This window comes from Myodes glareolus, chromosome 23, assembly GCF_982192425.1.
Source record: "Myodes glareolus chromosome 23, mMyoGla1.1, whole genome shotgun sequence".
NCBI classification, from domain to species: Eukaryota; Metazoa; Chordata; class Mammalia; order Rodentia; family Cricetidae; genus Myodes; species Myodes glareolus.
In genome coordinates this window covers 6,354,270-6,377,366 of record NC_142048.1, presented here as the reverse complement: position 1 = coordinate 6,377,366, position 23,097 = coordinate 6,354,270, and the positions used below count along the sequence as shown (strand labels likewise).

Here is a 23,097-nt window from a genome sequence, read left to right as displayed (position 1 = left end):
ACAGAGCTGATGGCCTCAGGCCCATCCGCCTCGGTGGTTGGAACAACACCACAAAATTTTACATAAATTTTATATAAACAAAAGATTCTTTAAAAGTGATGCTATAAGGTGTGGAGTTAATTTTATCAATTACTGGATGACAATCGCTAGGAGACACATCTCTGGGAAGTCTGGGAGGGGTGTGAAGAGAGGGTCACGTGAAGAAGAAGACCCACACTGAGTGTGGGAAGCACCACTTGTAGCCTGTGCCTTAGACAACGACTTTAAAAAGGATGCAAGGTCAGTGCAGGCAGCCCCTGCTCTCTGCATCACGGTACCTGGAGAATGGAGGCGCAGGCCTTCCCCACCAAGGTAGACTATATCCTCCCAACACAAGCTCAGAGGTCTTTCCTGTGACCTCTGTGACGCTGCTTTGTCGGTATTTTGCCACAGCAGTGAGGAAAGTGACACAGAGAGGTTAAGTGGTTTTCACACGTTTGCATTGCCAGTCAATGCTCTGGGGACAAAACCAGGCCTTTGGCTGGAAACACCAAAGAGTTTTACAGAGTACTAGGTATGTGACCTTTCCATGGCCCCCCATCTTTCACAAGGTGACTCTCTGCACAGCCATGTGGACTCAGTGCATGGGTGTGGACATGGGGCTGAGTCCATGAAGGGCGTGTGCTGTCCCTATGAGAGACTGGTGACATGGATTTGATGGCTACTGAACACCTTCAGAAAGGCCCAGCTCACCTGCACGATGCTTCAGCCTTTGGTAGGGACCCAGGTCACTTACCTAGCTGCCACTCGGGGGAACACATGGTCTGCAGCATCCAGATGGGCAGTGTGGGCTCGAGCATTGCAACTCCCATGTTGGCCAGGCAGATGGAACCTGAGAGACAGTCTGTGAGCCGATGGGCTGCCTAAAGCCTGACTCTTCCCACACAGAGGGAAGCCATGGTCAGCTTACCTGCTGCGACCAGGATGTAAGGGTCTTTGAGAAGTGTCAGAAGTGGAGTCCCCGTGACACTCTGGGAAAACAAAGAATAGGCACCTTCTAGTTCTTCAGACTTTACAGGCCTTCTGTTGCCACAAGATGTAAGCTAGGACCTTAGACATCATTGGCTCCTTTACTGTAGAGGCCAAGAAATTCAGGTCTAGGGAAAGGAAGTGACCAGGCTGGTATCACAGCTGGGACAGAGTCCATCTTGTGTGTAAGTCCTGAGGTAGTCAGAGCAGCATACCATGCATTGAATATAATTCCTATCTCCTGTGAATGGCAGCAAGGCCAAGATGGTCAGACCTGTCCAGGGCCTTTCCACTATCTCCCTGAAAACGTTTGTCCTACAGGCAGCATTTGACAAAAGGCAGAGCACTCAAGCCCAAAGGGAGAGCAGAAGGGCTACAGAAGAGAGCTCCTCATGCTGCCCAGGTTCAGCCTTTGATCCATTCTGAGTACGCTGTGCAGTTGGTGAGCTTAAACACCCATGTTCACATGCTGGTCCTAATGACCAATTTTGATTGCCCCTCTCTCTTGACATTACCCTTACACTAGCTACACCTAAACACCCCACCTTCCTTTTGGTGCCTTTACCCAAATTACCACTCTTCTCATCTCTAGAGTTCTCCATCTTACCTGTTCTTCAAGATCAAGTTCAAATTTCACCTTTGCCACAGTGTTCTCTGACTCAGTTGGCAGAACCAAAGAGTCCTAATCTCTGGTGTGTTGTCTACTCGTCACATGTGAGATTTAATAGTCTGGATACAATGACCACATATGATAGACACACACAAGAATGGATAAATTTAGAGGTGCCAAAGCCAAAATTATAATATTGCTACCCCATTTGCAAATCAAAGCAAAGAAATGGATATAAATCGCAAACATATACACAAAGAAGTAAGTAAGCATCACAGTTAAAGACAGGTAATGATTACTGCCAGAGCTGTGGGTGTGCATAGCTTAGTGGTGGAGTGCTTGCCTGGGCTGTGCAAGGCCCTGGGTTCAATTCCTACCACAGACTTTCAGAGGTGAGGAGACAGAGAGAGAAGTCAGAAGAAGTAAAAAACACTACTTCCAACATTATAAAATGCGTGTTTATGGGGCTATTAGCTAAAGTATTATTTGTGATGGCAACATACTGAAAACCCACCAAAATGCACACACAGGAAACAGAATGATGCATTTTCTTCCCTAATGTGAGACATACAACTGCAAAATAGCAAGGGGGTGGGTTTTTTTGGTATACATTATTAAGTGAGGAGGGAAAGGAGAATATTAAGGAAAATATAGAGTATGTTACCTCTTGGAAAAGAAAAGGCGGTAACCACAAGAAAACATACATAAATCATTTAGGAGAAAAACACACAAACATAGAAAGGAATTAAAATGCTTGCTTTGGAGAGATAGAGGTGAAGGAAGCGAAGGGGGAAATAGCAATAGATTAATACCCTTTGAATATATCTTTCTAGATAGCTTTGGCTAGGTAATGGTCTATACACCCCAAAGATACTATACTAATGTTATGAAGTGATTATGCCCTTACCAATTCACACAACAAAGTATTATGCTACATTCGAGGAAAAGTGCTTTCTAGTGTTCCCGCTGACACTCGGGCCATAGTACCATCCTCCGCAGTATGTTCTTCTTATTAGACTTTGTAGACGATCTCACCCCCTTGCTCTTTGTATGTAGAAACTTCTCCAGCTCAGACATATCCTTGCCCTCCCAACAATGTCCAGTCCTTCTCTGCTTCTGTTGCTACAATCGCTTCTTTGACTTCATACAATTCACGGATACTAGGGGAGCTGGCCCAGGTGGACACACGGCCTTGTCCACTGCTACCACTGCTCCTGTCCCCCCAGCACCTTCTTGATCAGCGCTCACACACTGGGCAACTTATTGCTCAATGCTGTACCCATAGCCCTCATAAGACAGCTCGATCTGGGTTTCTCAAGCCATCTTTGTCTTGAAGTCAGAAAAACACAAACTCTGGTATTTCTTAGCTATAAATGAACGATGTTCATCTTGGTTGTCTGGAGGTCTCTGTCACCTTCTTCATTCCACAGAAAATATTTGATTCTTTCTACAGCCCCCTCCCCTTCCATCTTTGTCCAATACCAAGCCAGAGTTCTATGCTATCTCCTAAGTGTAGGCCTGCCTAGAATTCAAATCTGGGGTTCACTTTTCCTGACTTCTTCTTTCTCCTGTGCTTAGCCATGCTATTTATCCCAGAGTAATGGAATATCATGTCCACTTACCTCAGAAAACACTTTGGAAGGCCATAGGATGCAGAGTTGGAGAGCTGAGGAGAAAGGGAGACAGAGGAGGAGTTCTGCTTACTCATCGATTATCTAGGGCTCTGCTAATGGCCGCATAGCGACCACCTTGACTCCCTCAACTTCTTCCTCTTCTCCTAGAATGGGACAGTCCTTGACCCATCTAAACATGTCAAGATAGACACCGTGGCACGATGTGTTTCCAACCTGAGCTGAGCTATTACCTGTCTGGAGGCATTGGCCTTGACTTACCTCCATCCAGAAGTGCCAGAAAGGCCAAGATGAGGAACGGCGAGGACTTGCCCACGAATTCATACATCACACTTCCAAAAGGGGCTCCCACTAAAAGAGAAGACAGCATAGACACCTGCACAGCACCCTCTCAGCCTTTACTGAAGGCCTTGAGGGTGTAAGCTCCACTGAGGCTGGAGGTAATTCTGTCCTCAAGGTATTCCTTTATAGCAAATGAAATTTAGCAGAGCAGGGATTGGGGAAGCAATAAAACAATTGAAATGTGGTAAAATACTCAACAGTAAATGGTCTTGCGCATAAAATACTGTGTAAATCCTAATGGAATGAATCAGAAAGGCCAGGTGGTCACAAACACTTTGCCGAGTCCCCGCATCTGGGTGATGTGCAGGGTCAACAATGAAGAGGGCTGATGCTAATGCAACGCGAGTTATTTTGAGGGAAGATGTGAAGATGAAGATGGTTGGGGCAATGCCAACCAAGGGCTCCAGAAATCTAGGTGAGGTATCTATTGATGTAACCAACAATAGCCTTGTTGGTTATTGAGAAACAAATTACTTTTTAGCAGAGAAAAAACACCGCCAAGAGATTCTTCTGGTAGTATGTACCTTGAAGGCAGAAGGAGTTGTGAAAGAGAACGTGTAGGAGGTTGGTAACAAGAAAAAGGGAGAGGCTAAGCTTGAAAGGATCCAGCGTGTTTGCTCTTCTGAAAGTGTGATAAAGGAGTCTAGTATGACCCACATCCAAGACTGGGTATCCATATGACTACTAACAAAGGACAGGGATTTCTTCCCTCTCTTCTCTACCATGGTGGCTGGTAGGGCATAAGCCAGGGAATACGAGAGTTGAGTCTTTCCCTTGGTAAGCTTGCAAACTCCCTGAGGGCAGAACATTGTCTGAAGCCTTTAACCTCTATGCCATCTGTGTCAGCATGGTGTTTGGCACAGAGAAAGTGCTCGGCGAAAGGAAGCAGCTTGTTGAATTAGTCAGTATGAAGTCTAAACATCAAGAAAAACATAAATATGTTGTTTGGAGCTGGGACTTCTGAGTACAGAAAATCTGAGTCCTTATTCCTGACCCAGCGGTACTTTGGATAGCTCCTTAATCTTTCTAATTCTCATCTCTAGCCTGGGGACAGCCGTTCATCCTTCACTAATTGGCAGTTAGGATTAAAGGACATTACTTCTGTGAAATCAGCAGAGATTCTGGCAAAAGCCCAGGGCTCTGTGGAAAGCAGCAGCTGTGCACAGAAGGAGAGGTGAGGGAAGCAGGAGCCATGATGTGGAGACTTTCGCTCGCTTGGACTGGATGGCCTCCAGGACTTCCCTGGACCCTCCTTGTATTTCACAGCTTCTTAAAGAGACAAATGTCACCTCCCCCAAGTGATCTATCTGATGGAGTCAACACAACTGGGCCAGGGAGGCAAGGAAAATACTTACTTGTCTTCCACGTCAGGGAAGTACCTGCCTCCTGGAGCCATCTACAAAGATGTAGATGTTTGCAACACCCCCATCTCCCTAATTCAGGCCTTCATTTAGGTACTACTTACCCAGAAGCCCCAAAGCCAGGCCCCCCAAAGCAATTCCCATGGCTCTCCCTCGTTCGTAGTTGTCAGTGTAGACACTGGCCAGCATCCCAAGCCCTGCATTGGAAATGACAGCGGATGTTGGCATATGGGAAGTTGCTGATTGCTTTTTACAGCCATTGGTCCCCGCCCTACAATATCTTGAGTCTTTGCTAGATATTTCACTTGAGGGGTCTTTATAAAACTTAGCTCAGAGAATACTAGAAATACTTCCTCCCACAGTTGCCACTCCCTCCTCCCCTACACACAACTTATTATTTTGGTGCTAATATTGTTAAAAACAAAAAGCCTTAGAGAAAGGGCAATATAATAATACTACTGTCTAATTACTTCACGTTTCATAAGGGTTTGTCATTTCCTAATATCTCCTTGCGTGAGGAGGTTACGGACCAGGCCAGGAAAGGAAGATGTATGACTGGACTGTTGTATTCAGTACGGTGGTCAAGGAGGTCAATGAAAACACTAGGCCCCTGAAAGACAAAACCGACTGGGAGCTTCTAGCAACTGTGCCACCAGGCCATTCCATTGTGTGAGGGGCAGAACACAGCAACCTCACGGGATACTGTGATACCTTTGCTTAGCCACACTATAAAAGCTATGATGACATCACTGAAATAACAAGTCCTATTAAATAAAAGCAACGCAAAGGAAAGGCCATGAAGTGGAGTAGATAAAAGCCTGACCTATGGAACCTATGGACCCCTCCCACAAGTTTACAATCACTGTATTCCTGAATGACAATTGCTACCTCCCTGCATGGCATTTTCCTTAGTTTCCTGATATAAATTTTATATAGCACCAAAAGTAGTTAGGTAGTGGCAAGAGGGGTATGTGTGTGTGTGTGTGTGTGTGTGTGTGTGTGTGTGTGTGTGTGTGTGTTTTGCAGCATTACCTGCAACAGATGAAAATGAAGATCCGATGCCTTGAAGGGTTCGGGCTACAAATAGCAGGGCATAGGTGCCAGAGAAAGCAAACACTGGGAAAGATAAGAGTCAGAATGATCCAGGTTGGTGTGAGGAGAGACATTTTCCTCAGTGGGGTAGCCATTAGTAGGGGGCTTGTGCTCCTGTAAATAGCCCCTCACCCATGCTTTTATAAGTAACCCTAATTACACTTGTTGGGTCGCCAGAAAAGACGTGAAAGTAGAAGGGGGCTCACTGGGACTAGGAAGATTAGTGAGGGGGGATGAAAAAGGGCAATTGGGAAGGAGGATGATCAAAGGTACCTACCAAAATGCAAGAAATGACCATAACAAAACCCATTAGTAGTATTAGGTTAATTAAGTCGTCACAGTCAGAGTTAGCAATCAACCTGACATAAGCCAGAGTCATCTGGGAAGAAGTAACCTCAGTTGAGGCATTACCTAGATCAGATTGGCCTGTGGCCATCTCTGTGAAGCATTTTCTTAATTGCTAATAGATATAGGAGGGCCCAGCCCAACACGGGCAGTGCTATTCCTAGGCAAGTGGTCCTGGATTGTACAAGAAAGGTAGCTAAGCACGCCATTAGCAACAAGCCAGTGAGCATCTTTCTTTCATAATCTCTGCATCCGTTTCTGCCTCTGGGTTCCGGCCTTGGCTTTCCCCAACCAGGAACTGTACCCTGCAAGCCTAATAAACCCTTTTTTTCACCAAGTTTCTTTAGGTAAGAATATTTTATCACAACAACAAAAACGAAAATAGGACATTAATAAAACAACATTTTTAAAAAATAATTTTTAGGTCAAAGAAATGACTCGGTGAGTAAAGGTACTTCCTGCCAAGACCGCAACGTGAGTTTGATCATAGAGCCCACAGGGTAGGAGAGAAGCAACTCTTGTAAGTTGTCTTTTGACCTTGATGTACTCGGTGGCATACATATGCATGTGTAATAAATACATAACACAATACATAAACATCAAAAAATTCTTTGAAAAAAAAAAGGAGGAATTAGCAAGCTGACTCAAGTTCCATAGAGGGATAAGTCACTGTTACATGGATTTTTAAGCATGCATAATGAGCTGAGACCCATTGTTTCATAGAATTAACATATGCAAATACAAAAGGAAGAAGAAAGCATGATGATGTTTGCCTTCTGTTCTTGAAGTTAATTGCTTAACTGATGTCACTCCAGCCTTCAATAAGGATGGATTTAGAATTGATAACAAAGCTAAGAGTCACAGGGCATAAATCACATCAGTACCGGTGGAAGGAAGGCGAGGTCTCTGTACTTCTTGCTCAGAGTCTGATATTCTACCCACTGAAATTGAGAGCTGGTACCTATCCCTACTCCTGGATCCGGTATTACATCACATTGCCCCTTGCCATTGCTGGGTCATCCTGGGCCATCTGTTGTGTGCACCTCAAGGGCCATAGACATTGGGTAGAAGACATCTTACATTTGATCTGACCTTTCCCCTTGGTGGAAGATGCTTCCACCAATCAAACTGGGGTTTACTACATGATCCCAAGTGTGCTGCTCTGCTGGACTGTTAGTGGACGTGAAAGAGAAAGAGCACATCAGTTTATGCCTTGGACAATGGACCATCTAGTAGAGACACCAACACAAATGAAACTGCGAGGCAAACTGGAGAGTGCCGTCTCAAACTAAATTACAGGTTGTAGAGAATGTTGGTAGTCCCAGACATCGCTCATCCTTGACTCCCAAACAATATCTCCAAAGGAAAAAAAGAATCCTTCCCAAGGTGTCTGAACCAGACAAACTTTAATCTTCCTGACCACTTATTATAGGTGTCTTGGGTTGTTTTATGAACTTCAGTTACAACCCAGCATGACCGCACCCAACTAATTGTCTCCCAAAAGCACACATTCTCAGTCCCTCCATGTTTAGCCTCCAATGTCCATCCTCAGACTGTCTAGTACCTAGCATGCTTAAACCCCACTATTTTTGTATCTTTATTTGAATGGAGTGGCCAATTTGTCTTTTGTTTCTTTTTTAGTTTCAGAACTGAAAGTCACATTGTGGAGAACCTCAATCCTGGGAAAATCAGGACAGCTGGTCATACTATTGAGAAAAAGCAATCATTTTCATTTTTTTTTCTTTTTTATTTGTTTGTTTGGCTGGGTTTTTTTTTTAAAGATAGGGCTCCTCTTTGTAACAGCTCTGGGTGCCCTGAAACTCAATTTGTAGACCAGACTGGCCTCAAGCACACATAGATCCACCTACTTCTGCCTCTCAAGTGCTGGGATTAAAGGTGTGTGCCACCACCACCTGGCTTCTTTCCATTTTTCTAAATTAATATGGGTCATTATTTGTCTCCCAGTTGCATAAAAAAAAATCCAGATAGGGGCTTTGAGAGTAACGATAAGCACCAACAACTTATTAGTAATTTTGTTTTTTTGAGACAGGATCTCACATATCCTGGGCTGACCTTGAACTCACTATAGCCAAGGATGACTCTGACTTTCTAAGCCTCTACTTCTAGCTCCCAAGTTCTAGGATTCCAGGCCTGTGCCAGCACGCCCAGTTCTTACTTATTTTATTCAAACCCCAAGTAAGTCTTCCATAGGCTACACTAGCAGCCAAATCTATTTTCTTTTGTATAGAATTAGTCTAACTCAGTAGATCAACACTAGTGACCTCACATAAACCATAATTGTTATTCAACACATACAGTTAGGTAAACAAGATAAGGTTTTAATTACTACTTCTTGGCAGAGAAGCAGGCAGCTATTTTATACTAAAGAGGTCGGGCCACAGATACACTTCCTGGTCTTATTTTGCAGGGTATGGTCATGATTCCAAAGGCAACAAGCACACCCTCATCTAGACAGCGAGAACATATTTTATCCTTTATGTGTGTTGCAGGAAAAAAAATAAATGAATTTCCAAGTCACACTGAATGGCCATATTCCTTAATTTGTTCTTTAACACAAGCTGAGTTTATGGAAATTAATGAACACTGCTACTGAACTTCCTAATTTTCTTTTCTTATTGGTAAATTCTCTTTCACCACTTCATAACATGTACACCCTGGCCTTCACCTCACCACCTTCTCCCATTTCCCTCTGGACCCAACCAGCCCCTCTACCCTCACAAATCTCTTGCCTTCATTACCTGGTTTTGGCTTTGTGTGGTGTCCCACAGAGTTTGATGAGGGCCTTCTCTATGACCCTGAGTTTAGAACGAAGTCGCAGCACCTGGTGACTGCTTTTTTTTTTCCACTCTAATTACCCAAGTGTTTTTCCAGTTCTCAGCAAGAACACCCCGTTTCAAGCTCTTGCACTTCAGCCTTCCTTTCACCCCTAAATTTAATTTTGGATTGGGTCAGTTCTTACTGTAGGGGGAAGAAAAGCTGAGGATTCAGAATAGAAAAGAGGATGCGTGATAGAAAACTAAAAAAAAAAATCAAGAGGGAGGGAGAAGCTGTGTCATTCGGAGCAGGCCTGGCATTAACCCCTAGAAGTGGACACCCCCACCCTGTGTGCTTCCTCCTCATGTCTCAGAGTCAGCATCAGGCTTATTCACCTCACTGTTTTGATTCCGCCTCCATTCATTAGGAACATCAAGCTGATGCTGAATGGGTTTTGCCAATTATTCTCCTGTTTCTTTAGCAAATTTGCTTCCCTAAAGTATTACCTTTAGTGCCCTTAGTTAGGAAACAGTAGGATTTGGGACTTTTCTAGTTACTAGGACGCAATATTCCTTTGCTGTTGTTGTTGTTAGTCACCTTTCACCATAGCATACCAAAGGAATACCTTTACTGTAGCATACTGAAGTAATACTATCTCTTTGTAAAAGATGGGAGATTTGCAGCAGTAAGCTTGCTCGAGAGATTAGTTACACACACACACACACCCCTACCTGAACAAGTAAATACACATACACACATTCGTATACGCCATGTTGTGTACATTCAAACAACTTTCATGATTTTCACTGAAGTAAATTAAGAATCTGTTCTGTAGAAGAGGAGAAGGATTCCAATTAGAGGGAAGTGGTTTCTTACGCTATCCCAGCCCCTGTTCAAATGACTACAAAACATTTCAGTCAATGTCCCAGTTGCTTGTTCAGATGTCTTACTTTTCTTAGTGAAGAGAAGCCAATGACTTACTTAGTGTGGAGAGAAACATGATCATAAAGCCAGCAAACATGGGGATGTGATAGCCAATCCTAAAAAACAGAAGTGAGCAAAGAAAGATAACATTGCAGCGGGCATTCATATTCTCGAACGGTATTTTTTTAATTTTAGTAGGCACAGAGATGGGGTTAATCTAAGGGCAATTTTTCATATGTGAGTGCATACACATAAATAAGCATACACGCAAACCTACCCACAGACAAGGCCCCAATGATCCTTCCAGAGAAGGTGTCTCTCAAAACCTCAGGATCGTCTTGGGGAGAACTCCAGGAAGCCAGAGCACAGTTGGCGCTCAGACTGTCCTATGCTCCCCTCCACCCCACTCAAGCCGTGCTCACCGACTGCCAGCTGCTCGGTGCTTCTGTTCTCAGTACTCAGATTCATTCACATCACTGAGAAAATGTGATGCCTAGAGCATTTCACCAACAACCTGCTCTCCTTTGGGATAACAAGCTGACAAACTGCTGGCTCCCCTGGGGTCAGAACACCCCTTCTTTCCTTTTCTAACCAACCTGCATCAGGTTCTTAACCTGTGGGTCATGACCTTTTGGGAGTTACATATTAGATATTCACATTGCAATTTATAACAGCAAAATTACAGTTATTTTATTAGCAACGAAATGATTTTGCAGTGGGGGTCATCACAACAAGAGGAACTGTATTAAAGGGTTACAGCATTAGGAGGGCTGAGAACCACCAACCTATATGAGACCTGGGCCTCTGTCCTAAGTATGTACTTCGTGAATAGAACACTGTGGCATTTGAATAAGAATGGGACCCATAGGCTCATACATTTGAACACTTAATCACCAGAGAGTCACACATTGAAAGGATTGGAAGGATTAACAGGTGTGGCCTTGTTGGAGCAGGCATGTCACTGGGGGTAGACGTTGAGGTTTCAAAAGTCTGTGACAACTCTAGAGCCTCTGTCTCTTTGCCTCTCTCTCTCTCTCTCTCTCTCTCTCTCTCTCTCTCTCTTTCTCTCTCTGTTTATGAATCAGGATGCCTCTCTCTGCTATGCCTCCTATCTGCATCCTGCTGTGCTTCCTGACATGAGGATAATAGACTAAACTTCTGAGACTGTAAGCAAGCCCCAAATTTAAATATTTTTTTCCTGCAATAATGACCTTGGTCATGGTGTGTCTTCACAGCAATAGGGCAATGACTAAGACAGACACTGTGACTACTGATTTACCTGTTGGTAAGAGGTCCTATAAATGGGTTGACCAGAAGTTGCATCAAAGCCTTTGAAGCAAATAGAATCCCAACCCGGACGTTTTCTTCTTCCAAGAACTCTATCCCTTGCAAACAGTTGTTTTTAGGTAGTGAGCCAGCTTCAGTGACTGAAGGAGGGATGGTGCTATTTGTCCATGCTACATGGAAGGGTACATGTTTTTCTACAGTCATCGTGGTGTTGTCAAAGCAGGAGAATATGGTGGAGAAGGCAGAAGAGGTTAGAGCTTGCTGGGAGCTTACAGGACTCCTATGCAAAGAAGAGTTGATCTCTTTGAACTCTGTTGCATACAAGAAGGTGGGCACAATGGGCACTGAAAATCAATGAGGATATGTGAGGAAACTCAAGGTCAGAGGTCCTTTTACCACTACTAAGTTCAAAAGCATTACTACAACGTCCAGTTTGAAGCAGAAAGAAGACTCCTAAGTGACATCATTTAAAGCCTACTAAAGACCATGCCAGCTCAAACCATCCTGTCAGCTAAAGGATCAAATTCTAGCCACCATACAGTTAGTCTTGGCATATTTGTGACATCCTTACTGGTTAATTCATCTACTTGTAAAGAATCATGTATAACCTAAGAATCAATACTTTATGATGATCTATAATGATTTTTCACAGATGGATGCAAAATGGGAAAAATATTCACCCAATACACATATCCCAGCTGAAGTAGAACACAGCTGGCTCTGCCTTTTTGTATCAGTTTCCAGGTGACCAGAGGGCTGGAAAGGCTAAGGGCCCAGGCAGTGTGGTGTGAGAAGCTCTAACTCTGAGGCAGCTCACAGGAATCAAATTCCAGCCCCAGGACTTGCTAATGGGCAGCTTGAACATGTCACTCAATATCTCTGAGTCTTGTTTTCTTTCTGTAAAAGACAGAACCTACCAGGACCCACTGATGTCCAGATTTAATAATTTCTATTGTGGAGATACTAAGATTTCTTATTTGATATTTCAGTGTTTGTGAGAATTTTATGAATTATAGAAGCATAAGAATTGAGTATTGACTGCACTGAATTATCTGTCAGCCAGACAGTGCAGGACTGTGAGGCAGTGAACTGCCCACAGGGCCGGTATTGGTAAGGACTTGGTTATCCTATGTTTGCAAAGACAAGGCAGGAAAAGCACCACAGGTAAACAATGCCCACTGCCCCACGTGTCTCTGGAATCATCAGCAACCATGGGAAGACATAATGGTGAAGAAGTAGATCTTCTTTTCCTGCCAGGCACCTTTGAACCTGCTTTTGTTTGAACCTCTGAAGTTCGACAGCCTTCAGACCCTGCTGCCTACAGTTCCCGCCAACTCTCAACAACCTCCATGTCTTTTCCATATGAAAAACTTAACAAGTCTGCTCATTGATGAAATCAAGCAGGGTACATGCTGCCTGCTGTGACCCAAAGCAAATACATCGTTGACAGAAAAAGCCCCAGACGTACCCACTACAGTGAGCAGCATGTTGTCCAGGAGCAGAGCCACAAACACCACCACCAGCACCAGCTGCCGGGACGCTCTCCCTTCCTTCAGCAACCGCCGAGGAGCACCCAGAACAACCTGGAACATGGCAGGGCTGCAGGAGGCGAGGCTGGGTAGGGAGTGGGAGAATAGGGGCCTTCTCCTCCTGGTGCTTAGGAAAGGTCCCTTGATAGATGTGGGTCTTCTGTCACCTTTGTAGAAGAGGAAGTCGGCCTGGTCCAGTACAGCTCACTGTACAAATCAACAGTGGAAATGCTTGCAAGCAGCGAAAGAGTTTGGATTTTCCATGCCTGTCTGCTCATTTTTTATATATTTCCATATTTCCCATAACACTTTGAATAAAACTTTGCTTACCAGAGATTTGTGTCTGAAATTGCAGCCACCGCATTAAGCAGCTTCCACTGATGCCCAGCCTCCTTGTTTTTCAAACGAGAGACATCAGCTTTTTACCTGAATGGTGTGGGCATCACCTGAGCCATTGCAGACTCGTCTCCTCTAATTTTTAAGTGGTTTTAATTGTGGAATAATGTTTTTAAAGGTAGCTTCATGAGTCAGGCATGGTGGTGCACACCTGTAATCCCAACACCCAGGAGGCTAAGCCAAGAGGACCATAAGACTGGGGCCAGCCTGGACTACATAGAGATTCAGGTCACAGCTGCACAGCAAGACCTTGCCTCAAAAATAACATAAAATACAAATAAAAGCAACTTTATTACTATGCCAAAAATGTTTTATGTTTATCACTATTCAAAAATTGTAGTATAGAAGACTGCATGGAGCCTGCAAACGTATATATCAACTGACAAGCATTAACAGAACAGTTTTAAAAAGGAACCAAAGACTTCACTGCTGAAGGAGCTGAAGAGATTTCTCCTGGGTCACACAATTGGTGCCAGACAAAGATAAACCCCCAAGCTTCTTAACTTGTGTATTTGCATTCTACCTTTTCCTGTGGATATAGGTTTGAAGTGCGCGTACTTTTGTATTTACGCTACAGGACCCTGCTCAGAAGAGCGTGCTGCTGTGTAAATAAGATTCTAACCTGCACAGCGAGTTTCCCAAGCGGGCTTCTCTATCAGTCAGAGTTTCCTCTTTAGGAACCTGTAACATACGTTATCATCAAGTCCCAGTCCCTTGCCTAACCGCAGGAAATTGAAATTTCTAGAAGGATTTCATTTGTTTTTTATGAGGCTTCTGTTAGCGTGCCAACAAAATCAATAATGTAACATTTAACAAAGGACTACTGTCATAAACTGTATGATATGCATATGACGTTACATTCACAGCTGGACACTGGCGCGTTAAAGAAAAAAGGTGTGCTTCTTTTTAACAGGCTAGAAAGATGCACATTTAAGGGCTGGTTACTTTACTCTCTTCCTTGTTGATCATTTTAAGATATTCTGTAAAGAACCAGTTTCGTGAAACAAGCAGTAAATACTTTTGAATGGTTATCGCTGGGATTAAATGTTAGCCTCTAAAGGTAGAAGTACCGCAGGCACGGAGCTGATGCCTTCCAAGCTCTGGGCTAGAAGAATATCTTCCCCACTGCAGTTTTCACCTAAGTGAAACAAAGCCCGAGATAACTTTGAACCAGGGATCACATACTGTGACCTGGCAGCCTTCACTTCTTTGTATAATAAGAAATTTCAAACTACAAACTTACTGAAGACACATACGAGAGAAAATAAGGAAAAGCTAAACGAAAGCAGCAAAAATGAAAAGATGTTAGAGTAAAATAAGTAGGGAGAGAGTAAACATTCAATAAAACAACACCAAGAAAATAAGAAGTCTGTCAATCCATTAGTTGTAAACTTAACAATCAAAATCCTCTAATAAGAAACAGAACTTTTAAGAAAGAATTAAACTCATCCAAAGTGGGAAAACAATCTTACCTTACAGTTCATCTTGATGTGAAGCGCTCAGAGAGAAATTGGCAGCTACTGGCAAGACAGCAGAGACTCTGCTCTCTGGAAGTAGATGTGCTGATGGATTTATTGCTGTCTGTTATTTGAGGAAAGTGTGTGTGTGTGTGTGTGTGTGTGTGTGTGTGTGTGTGTGTGTTTGCGTGCGCGTGCTTTGTCCACAAAGACTTAATTGGAACCTCCAACAGGTTTCATTTAGACCCTTAGCTCCCTGTATCAAAAGCAGACAGGACTGCAGAGGATGGAGGGGGTGGGTTTCCTCCAAAGCAAAGAGGTTGTGCTGGTTTTCATCTGTGCTTATCTGCTCTTTGCTCGTTTAACTCTTGCCTGGATCTGAATACAAACCAAAATGCCAGATAGAACCAGGGTGCATCGCCTGATCTTTGCTACTTCAAGATGCCTCCTGTGCTCCAATTCTTTCCTTAAAAGTAATAAATCTTGAAACATTTATGTGAAGAAAAATGACACGCTTACTGCTCTTTTGCCATAAACTCTAACATCTGGGGCCAAGGAGACGACTCAATAAATGATCTGCCACACGTGCGTAAAGACCTAAGTTTGATTCCCAGCGCACATTTGCTGTAACGCAGCTCTGGAGGTCACAAGTCCACACAGCCGTGCCTAGGTTCAAATGAAGGTATCAGCGGGTCTTTGTTCCTTCTGTTGACTCTGGGGACAATTCAATTCTTCCAGCTCCTAGAGGTCACCTGCGGATCTTGGCTCCTAGCTTCCACCTTCAAAACCAGCAGCATGTGTCGAATTCTCTCCCTCCTTCACATATAAGAATTCTTGTGGTAACACTGAGCGTGCCCAAATATTTCAAGATTAACTTCCTGTCCCCAGGACCTTAATATAGTCATACCTGCAACACCTGTACCTTTTAACATACAGAGAAACAGTCACAGGTTCATGATGTGAGCATCTCTGGGTACCATTGCCCGTTATCACAGGGAGCAAAACAAGTGGGTCTCCCAACATTCCCCTATACCTGTATCTCTAAGGAAAAAAGAGATTATGGCCAAAAGCCAGAGAAGATTTATCAGTAGATATATTTTCTAGCTGTGGGCAAAAGACCTTTTAGGAATCCAGTTGTTCCCTGCCAAGGGTAGCTTAGGTTCTCTGAGGGTTTAGGCATCTCCAGCAGACTGCAACTATCTAGTAGAGAACACTCACATGCGGTTGAGGGAAGATAGAACAATCCCAAGTGAAGAAAATCTATACGAAGATACCACCAAAATAAGAGTCTCGCCCACAAAGAGTTTATGAAAATGATGGCTTGGGGAACTGAGGCCTTCAGAGGGAGGTGTGGATGAAGGATGATCACGCTTCACATTCGCAGAAATAATAGCAACAATGGTAACTGCTGTTAAATGCCTAGTCCATTTACAGCATATTGATCATTTTAGCCATGTGTTATTTGTAATATATATTATATTTAAAACATGTAGATACATTGTCCAGCTGTGCAGTGCTTATGTTCATAGCAGGCCAGCTCGGTCTTCCCAGGTACTGATGAGCACAGGAACGAGTGTTCATCTTCCTCTGGTTCATTTTTTCATTTGTGTGTGTGGGGGGGGTCCAGATACGTGTGTGCCATAACACATGTGTCAGTGGACAACCTTGAATGTCATTCCTCACCTACTTTGTTGAGACCTTTTTGATTTGTCACTGCGCTCACCAGGCTGGCTAGTCAACAAGAAGGTCCAGTGAATCCAAGCCAAGTCATCAGGCTTGGCAACAAGCACCCTTACCATGGAGCCATTTAATGTGCTCTAGAATAAATCTGTGTCCACATATGTAGACATGTACATACCTTTTAGAAGCTGAAAGCAACCCTGTTGCTCCTTGGTGGATGAATGGATAAGTAAATGTGATAAAAAAAAAACTCGTAATGAGATTTTAGCCCATGTGAATTAATCTTGAGGGTATTATGCTAAAAAATATGTCATTCACCACAGGTTCTCTCTTATTTCATCTATATGAGGTTACTAAAATAGTGGAATTCATAGAAACAGCAACTGCATTTTTGCTAGGGTCTGGGGGAGGGGAAATGGGAAGTGGTTCTTCACTGAGTACAGAGTTTCAGTTTCATAAGATGAAAAGTCTTTAGAGATTGACTGGTTGAACCAATGTCAATACATTTAACACTGAATTTAAATTGGTTAAGATGATAGGTTTTATGTCTTGTTTGAAATAACTAAACTTTTTAAAAACTGTATGTACATCATGGTCATATACAATATATATTTGATTATATAATATATTTTCAAAAATACACACACATACTTTTTAAACTGAGCATAATGACTCACATCTATAATCTCAGCACTCTGGAAGCTAAAGTAAGCTATCTCCACAAGTCCAAAGCTGGACCACACAATGAGTTCTAAGACGACCAAGGGTACAGAGTCAATCCATTTCCAAAAAAACAAACAAGACGGAAACTACATATTCCAGCTAGTCTCGAACTAGCAATCCTCCTACCTCCTCTTCCCAAGTATATGAATGCACATCTTAATTCTACATATCTTCCACACAATAGGGGAAAAACTAAAGATTAACTAGTAAAAAGCAATAATTCTATCTAGACATGGATATGCCAGTGGCCTCAAAGTCCTCACAAAGTCCTCTGTTTTTAATCAGAGCAAAGTGGAAGTGTGAGGCTCTCCAACCACGGTTCTGTTCTTTCTGGTTTAGATGGCTGGCAAGTGGGACCTTCAGACAGACAGTTTTTTCTCTATGTGCACGTAAGACAATGACTGGAACTGAGGTTTACATGGCCTGCCACAAAGACTATGGATCCTGTGACTCGAATATGAGGAATTCTCATTTCTTTCTGTTTCCTTTAGCTGTTCAAATATTGAACAATCACTTCATAATACCTCATGTTTAGCAGATGTCAGGGTTACAGGCCCAGACTGCAGAGGCTTGCTTCCCAAATAAAGGACATTGGTTCAGAAGCAATGAGAAGGCTTCTGAAAAAGATCAGGACTACCTAGCGAGGGACTGCAAGTTTCCATGACTGTGGTCTTCGTGACACTGAGGATCTTATGGAATAGAGATGTGTCCAATGGGTAAGGAGTCACCGTGTGTGAACAAAAACAAGTGCTGGATTTAGATCCAGGGAACAAGGCACTTTAAATGCCAAAAACCAAGCCACACATGATAACATACATCCATAATCTCAATACTTGGGAAACTAAGGCAGTTCCAGGAGACCCAACAATCTCTTCTGGATTCAGGGACAATGCACATGGTATATATACATCAATGCAGGAGGCAAAGCACTCATACACATAAATGAAAATAAATAAATCTAAAACAAAACAAAGTCAAGGCCAGGAATATAGCTCAGTCATAGAGTTACTGGTCTAACACACATATGTACATGCCAGCCCAACAAAAATCTATCAGTTTAAACAGAAACCCTTAATGTTTCCCATTTTACTACTGCTTCAAAAGTATAATAGAAGTTCAGCAGGTGAAGCTGACAAAAGTTGGGTCCAGTAGTAGCACACACCTGTAATCTCAACACGTGGAAACCTAGGACAGGAGGATTGTGAGTTTGAAGACAACTTGAACTACATAACCAGAGGTTATGTCAAAAAGTCAAAGGGGGACCCTGAGGTCATAAGATCAAGAGAGCTGTTCCTGCCCCTCATCAGCTGCAGCCCTCAGGAGAGCAGCCTATACCCATCTCCTAGGCAACACAGTAGATCTAGCCCTGAAGATATCAGTGTGGGAGAACCAACACCGAGGGTGGGAAAGCCGAGAAATGGCACCACCTTTGCTCATTGCTGCATGAAGTGAACTAGTTAGGGCAGTGCTGGAGAGCTCACCCTGGTGGAGAAGACAGGAGAGAGTTGGAGGGCTGACCAACCCTGCAACTACCCAAGCCCCAAACCAGGGTTATGTATTGATTGGCCCACCCCAATATCCACTCCATTAGTGATCTCCTGGAACATGGGGGTGGAGGGTGGAGTGGTTGGTCCTGTGGACCCAGGGCTGTAATATCTCCGTGACACAGGGCAGCAACAGGATGTCAGGAAGAGTCCCAGTGAGGACCCAGAGTTGATGGCATAGCAGAGACCAGGGCCTCGAACCAAACCAATGAACCTTCGCGATGAACAACTGCATGTAAACATCCATGTGAAAGGGGATACAGTGTGACTCACTGTGCCACACTGCAGCTTCCATGACGAGATTACGAAATTCTCCCTTTCTTCCTTTTTTTCTCCCCCTTCTTCTCTTAAACTTTGTTTTATTTTAGGGGTGGGTGGGGGGAGGGAGATGGATAAGATTGGGAGAGATGATGTGAAAGACGTGAAGAATAAATAAAAGGAAAGCTTTTAAAAAGGCAGAAAGGGAAGAAGAAGGAAGAAGAGGATCACATTTTGTAATTCAGAAATAATCACTGTCAACATATTATGTATCCTTTAGCATATTTTTGAACTTGTGCACAGTAATTCACAATATTTTGTATATATTATTTTATATATTGGATTCTAACCAATACTGCACTGTGACTTTTTCTCAAGGTTTATAATAGGACTATATCTGGATCAGTGTCTGCAATGTTCCGTCAAACAGACATTCAGCATTTGTCAAACTAAGGAACGTGAGAGGACCATCTTGATCTGTTGAGAGAAGAAAGCCTTGACAAACAGCGTTTGAGTTTCCAGGACGCACACTTCCGCTACCAGGCTTCAGGGCAGCACCACCTAGCAAAGGGACTCCAGCCTCCCACCCTTTGAGATTTGTCTTCAACAGTTGCGCCACTTTTTCTCAGTCGCCAGTGTTCTGAGAGTAGGGGGCCCTCTGCTGTTCCTCCCTTTATCACAACACATTCCTGACACCGTGATAATGAAAGAAACATGGAATAGAATCAGAGATCTCAGTTCTCAGGCCAAAGTCATTTCCAGCTGAAGTCTGACTGTTTCTGACGATTAGGAAAAAAAAAAAGAGGAGGGAAAGGAGGAGGAGGAGAAATTAACCCAACAATAAAGAAGTAATTTTTAAATTTATCTTTTCTTCCACTTTATGTTGAAATATTTATATTTTACTTTATTCCATTTTACATAATATTTTCCTCGAATAGTATTTTTCCAACAAATAAAGAAATATTCACATTATATGGGGAAAATTAAGTCACTGGCATGAGGTCCTCTTCCTTATTTTTCTTCCTCAATAAATATCTGCATAAAAATATAATTTCACGTTACCTCCAGAGCTGCCGAGTGCTACAAGCCTCATTATAAATTCTTAACAAGTCCGCTGTTCAGGGTTGGGGTACCAGTTTTGGGCGGTGAGGAGAGGAGAATAAGGAGTTCGAGGCCAGGCTCACTACTCAGTGCCATAGCAAGTCTGAGGCCAGGCGGATCTATAAGAAATTAACTAAAAATTTCTTAAGAGATACACATAACATAAAATATTCCCTACTGACAGATGGCAAGCGAGAGACAGAAGGAACTGAGAGCTGTCCTAAGGTCACATTGCGTTTTCAAAAGAGACAGCCAACGTTGAAGCTGGTCTTGCTGTCTCATGCTCTGACTACATTCTCTAAGGCTGGGCCAGCTACTCTTGCATTCCTTGGGAATAAAGAAAGGCACCTTAAAACCATCCCATGTAGAAGAGCAAAGGCATGGTACATTTCATTCATCTGAGAGAATATATTAAGTGCTAGCTGCAAATTAATTCCTTAGGTGCTTCCAATAAAAAAAAAACACAAGAAAAGAACTGTTTAAAACAAATTGGTTAGCGTGACAAGTCATTTAGTTCTTAGAAAAGAGCCTCACACAGTGGTTCTCACCTGTGGGTCATGACAGTAAATAGTTGCCTATGAGATGTTTACATTACCATTCATAACATTAGCAAAATTACAGCTATGAAGCAGCAACAAAATAATTTTAAGGTTTGCGGTCACCACAACATGAGGAACTGTTTTAAAGGGTTGCAGCATTAGGAAGGCTAAGAACCACTTTTCTAACACATCGTAATTAATGCATAAAGGTTTATCGATCAATAAAAGTACATGAGTCATCTCAGCCAAGAAATACATAGATTTGCATGGATAAGATACACAAGATCAAGCTAACCAAAATCCCAGCACAGATGGGGAAGCAGCTCCTGAGGATGGCTGCTAATGGGAGAGAAGAGTCAATTTTGTTCAGAAATTTGGTCCCTGCAAGACCACCAATGTAAATGGTCCTACACCCATGCACATACAGGGTACTTGGTAGGCAAAACAAACAAACAAACAAACAAAAACCACATATGATCTTGAGAGGGATATAAAGGCAGAAGATGGGGTAAGTTGAGAATTGGAGGAGAGAAAAGTGGGGGGCTGGATTTGATCAAAATTTCATGCACACATGAAATTCCCAAACAATAAAAAGTTTAAAAGAAACATATAGAACTTACTGTTTGCATTCTTGATTTTTCTTAACACTTCCAACAATTTTATGGAGAAAGATTGAAGGATTGTTATGCATGGAAATGAGAGGCGCTCAAAGTAGACCCCGAGAACTTCTACTTCATTTGTAACACCAACTGACCAACTCTCGGCTGAAATACTTGGGACCAGGAGAGCATGTCTTTTTTTCATTTTGCAATATTTGCATTTACACATGGTTTGTCTCACATACAGGCTCTAAGACTAGAGATAAAACTCATTTATGTCCCATATGTAACCCACATGTGCAGTACACGGGGAATTTTCTAAGAGTAAAGTAATTTTGTGAGTGAGGCAATGTTCTAGGCTGTGGAATTTTCCATCTGTGGCATCATTCTGGCACTCAAAGATTTTGAATTTTCTAGCATTTCAGAGTTTAGAACCTGCACACCACCATGATATACATATGGTTCAGCTCTCAATCCCCTCTTCCAAGTTTAAAAAAAAAGGAGAAAGATTAATTTTCTTGATCAAACACCTCTTTATAGTTGAGACAGGATCTCATGTAATACAGGTCTTCCTCAAACTCCTGTGTAACTGAAGATGACCAAGAAAGAGCTGATTCTCTGGGGTTACTGGTGTGTACCACTATGCCCCCCCCGCCCTTCATAGTGGTCTTCTAATGTCCAAAGGAATTGGACTCTTTTGGTCCTCCTTTTATTAGCTTTCTCATGTTTTTTGGCAACAGTCTCGATGTTGCCACATTTTCTCTTCTTTGGGCTTCTTGAACATGAATGTTGAGTGTCCAATCCCCTAATCCTAATGATTCTTTCAGCATCTCTCCATTCTATACATATTCTCCGGCTTCATTCTTTTACCTCTGTATTCCCAAATTGATGATAAATTACAAATCTTAACTCAGGCCAGTCTAGATATCTTCTTGTGTATTTATCAACGATCTGTGGAAAGCTAACAGGTTTTTTTTTTTGCCTTGCCCTATAACAGCAAAGTTCTTGTCAATTTTTTTTTCTGAGATTGTAAACAGAACCACAATTGATTTCTAGGTTTTTCTTTTCCCACAGCCAACTAGTTTTTCAGTTTACTTTTTTTTTTTTGAAACGCAGTCTCACTATGTAACTCTGACTGTCCTAGAACTCACCATGTAGACCAGGATGTCCCTGAACTCACAGAGATTCTCCTGCCTCTGCCTCCTGAGTGCTGGAATTAAAGGCGTGTGCCATCAGACCAGACCAGCTGCTAGCTAATTTTATCACAGCCACAGAAAACAAACTAAAACACCCTATGTAAGTTCCACCTCCTCAACTGTTTTTCAAGTCTGTTCCTAAGGTAGTCTTCCATACGGATATGCATGGGAGGCAAGGTCTGTTGAACAGATCCACGAGAGAATGAATTCGATAATGGATAAATTGAAATAAATCATAACACAAAGCACTCCATGCTAGATAGGTTTTCTATCCTCTGCTTTTTAAGGCGGTTTTCATAGTTTGACAATAGACATCAGTTGTGCTCGGGCGGTGGTGGCGTGAGCCTTTAATTCCAGCGCTCAGGAGGCAAAAGTAGGTGGATCTCTGTGAGTTCGAGGCCAGCCTGGTCTACAAGAGCTAGTTCCAGGACAGACACCAAAGCTACAGAGAAATTCTGTCTCAAAAAACCAAAAAAAAAAAAAAAATAGACATCAGTTGCATGTATTTTCTTAGGCATATTTCCCTAATTCCTCTTTCTCTGCTTTCCATTGAATCTTTCCTTCTTTTTTGTGCGTGCGTTCTCTCCTTTGCGCACTTCTTGCCTTTCTGGTCCCCGTCGCTTCTTTTCCCGCTCCCGGCCTCGGGGCCGCGCTCCCAGCACTCTGGTCAGCTCCCTGATCGCTCGCGGGCACGCGCGCG

The 23,097-nt window shown here is 42.9% G+C and overlaps 1 protein-coding gene across 2 annotated transcripts in view; it reads right to left on the bottom strand.

The window, feature by feature from the left end:
- Positions 1–15,050, bottom strand: part of Slc18a1 (solute carrier family 18 member A1) — a 33,408-nt gene extending 18,358 nt beyond the window's left edge. Inside the window, exons 1-10 of one of the 2 annotated variants that reach the window (XM_085680359.2) lie at positions 14,773–15,050; positions 12,844–13,111; positions 11,368–11,719; positions 10,146–10,204; positions 5,985–6,068; positions 5,057–5,149; positions 3,511–3,600; positions 3,241–3,284; positions 950–1,010; positions 776–871 (exon numbers count right to left, since the gene is read on the bottom strand). In XM_085680359.2, the coding sequence (XP_085536485.2) occupies positions 776–871; positions 950–1,010; positions 3,241–3,284; positions 3,511–3,600; positions 5,057–5,149; positions 5,985–6,068; positions 10,146–10,204; positions 11,368–11,719; positions 12,844–12,967 (1,003 nt within the window). In that variant the 5' untranslated portion in view covers positions 12,968–13,111; positions 14,773–15,050. The remainder of the gene's footprint in view (positions 1–775; positions 872–949; positions 1,011–3,240; positions 3,285–3,510; positions 3,601–5,056; positions 5,150–5,984; positions 6,069–10,145; positions 10,205–11,367; positions 11,720–12,843; positions 13,112–14,772) is intronic. The other variant, XM_085680360.2, reaches the window with a different exon arrangement.
- Between the last annotated feature and the right edge of the window lie 8,047 nt (positions 15,051–23,097).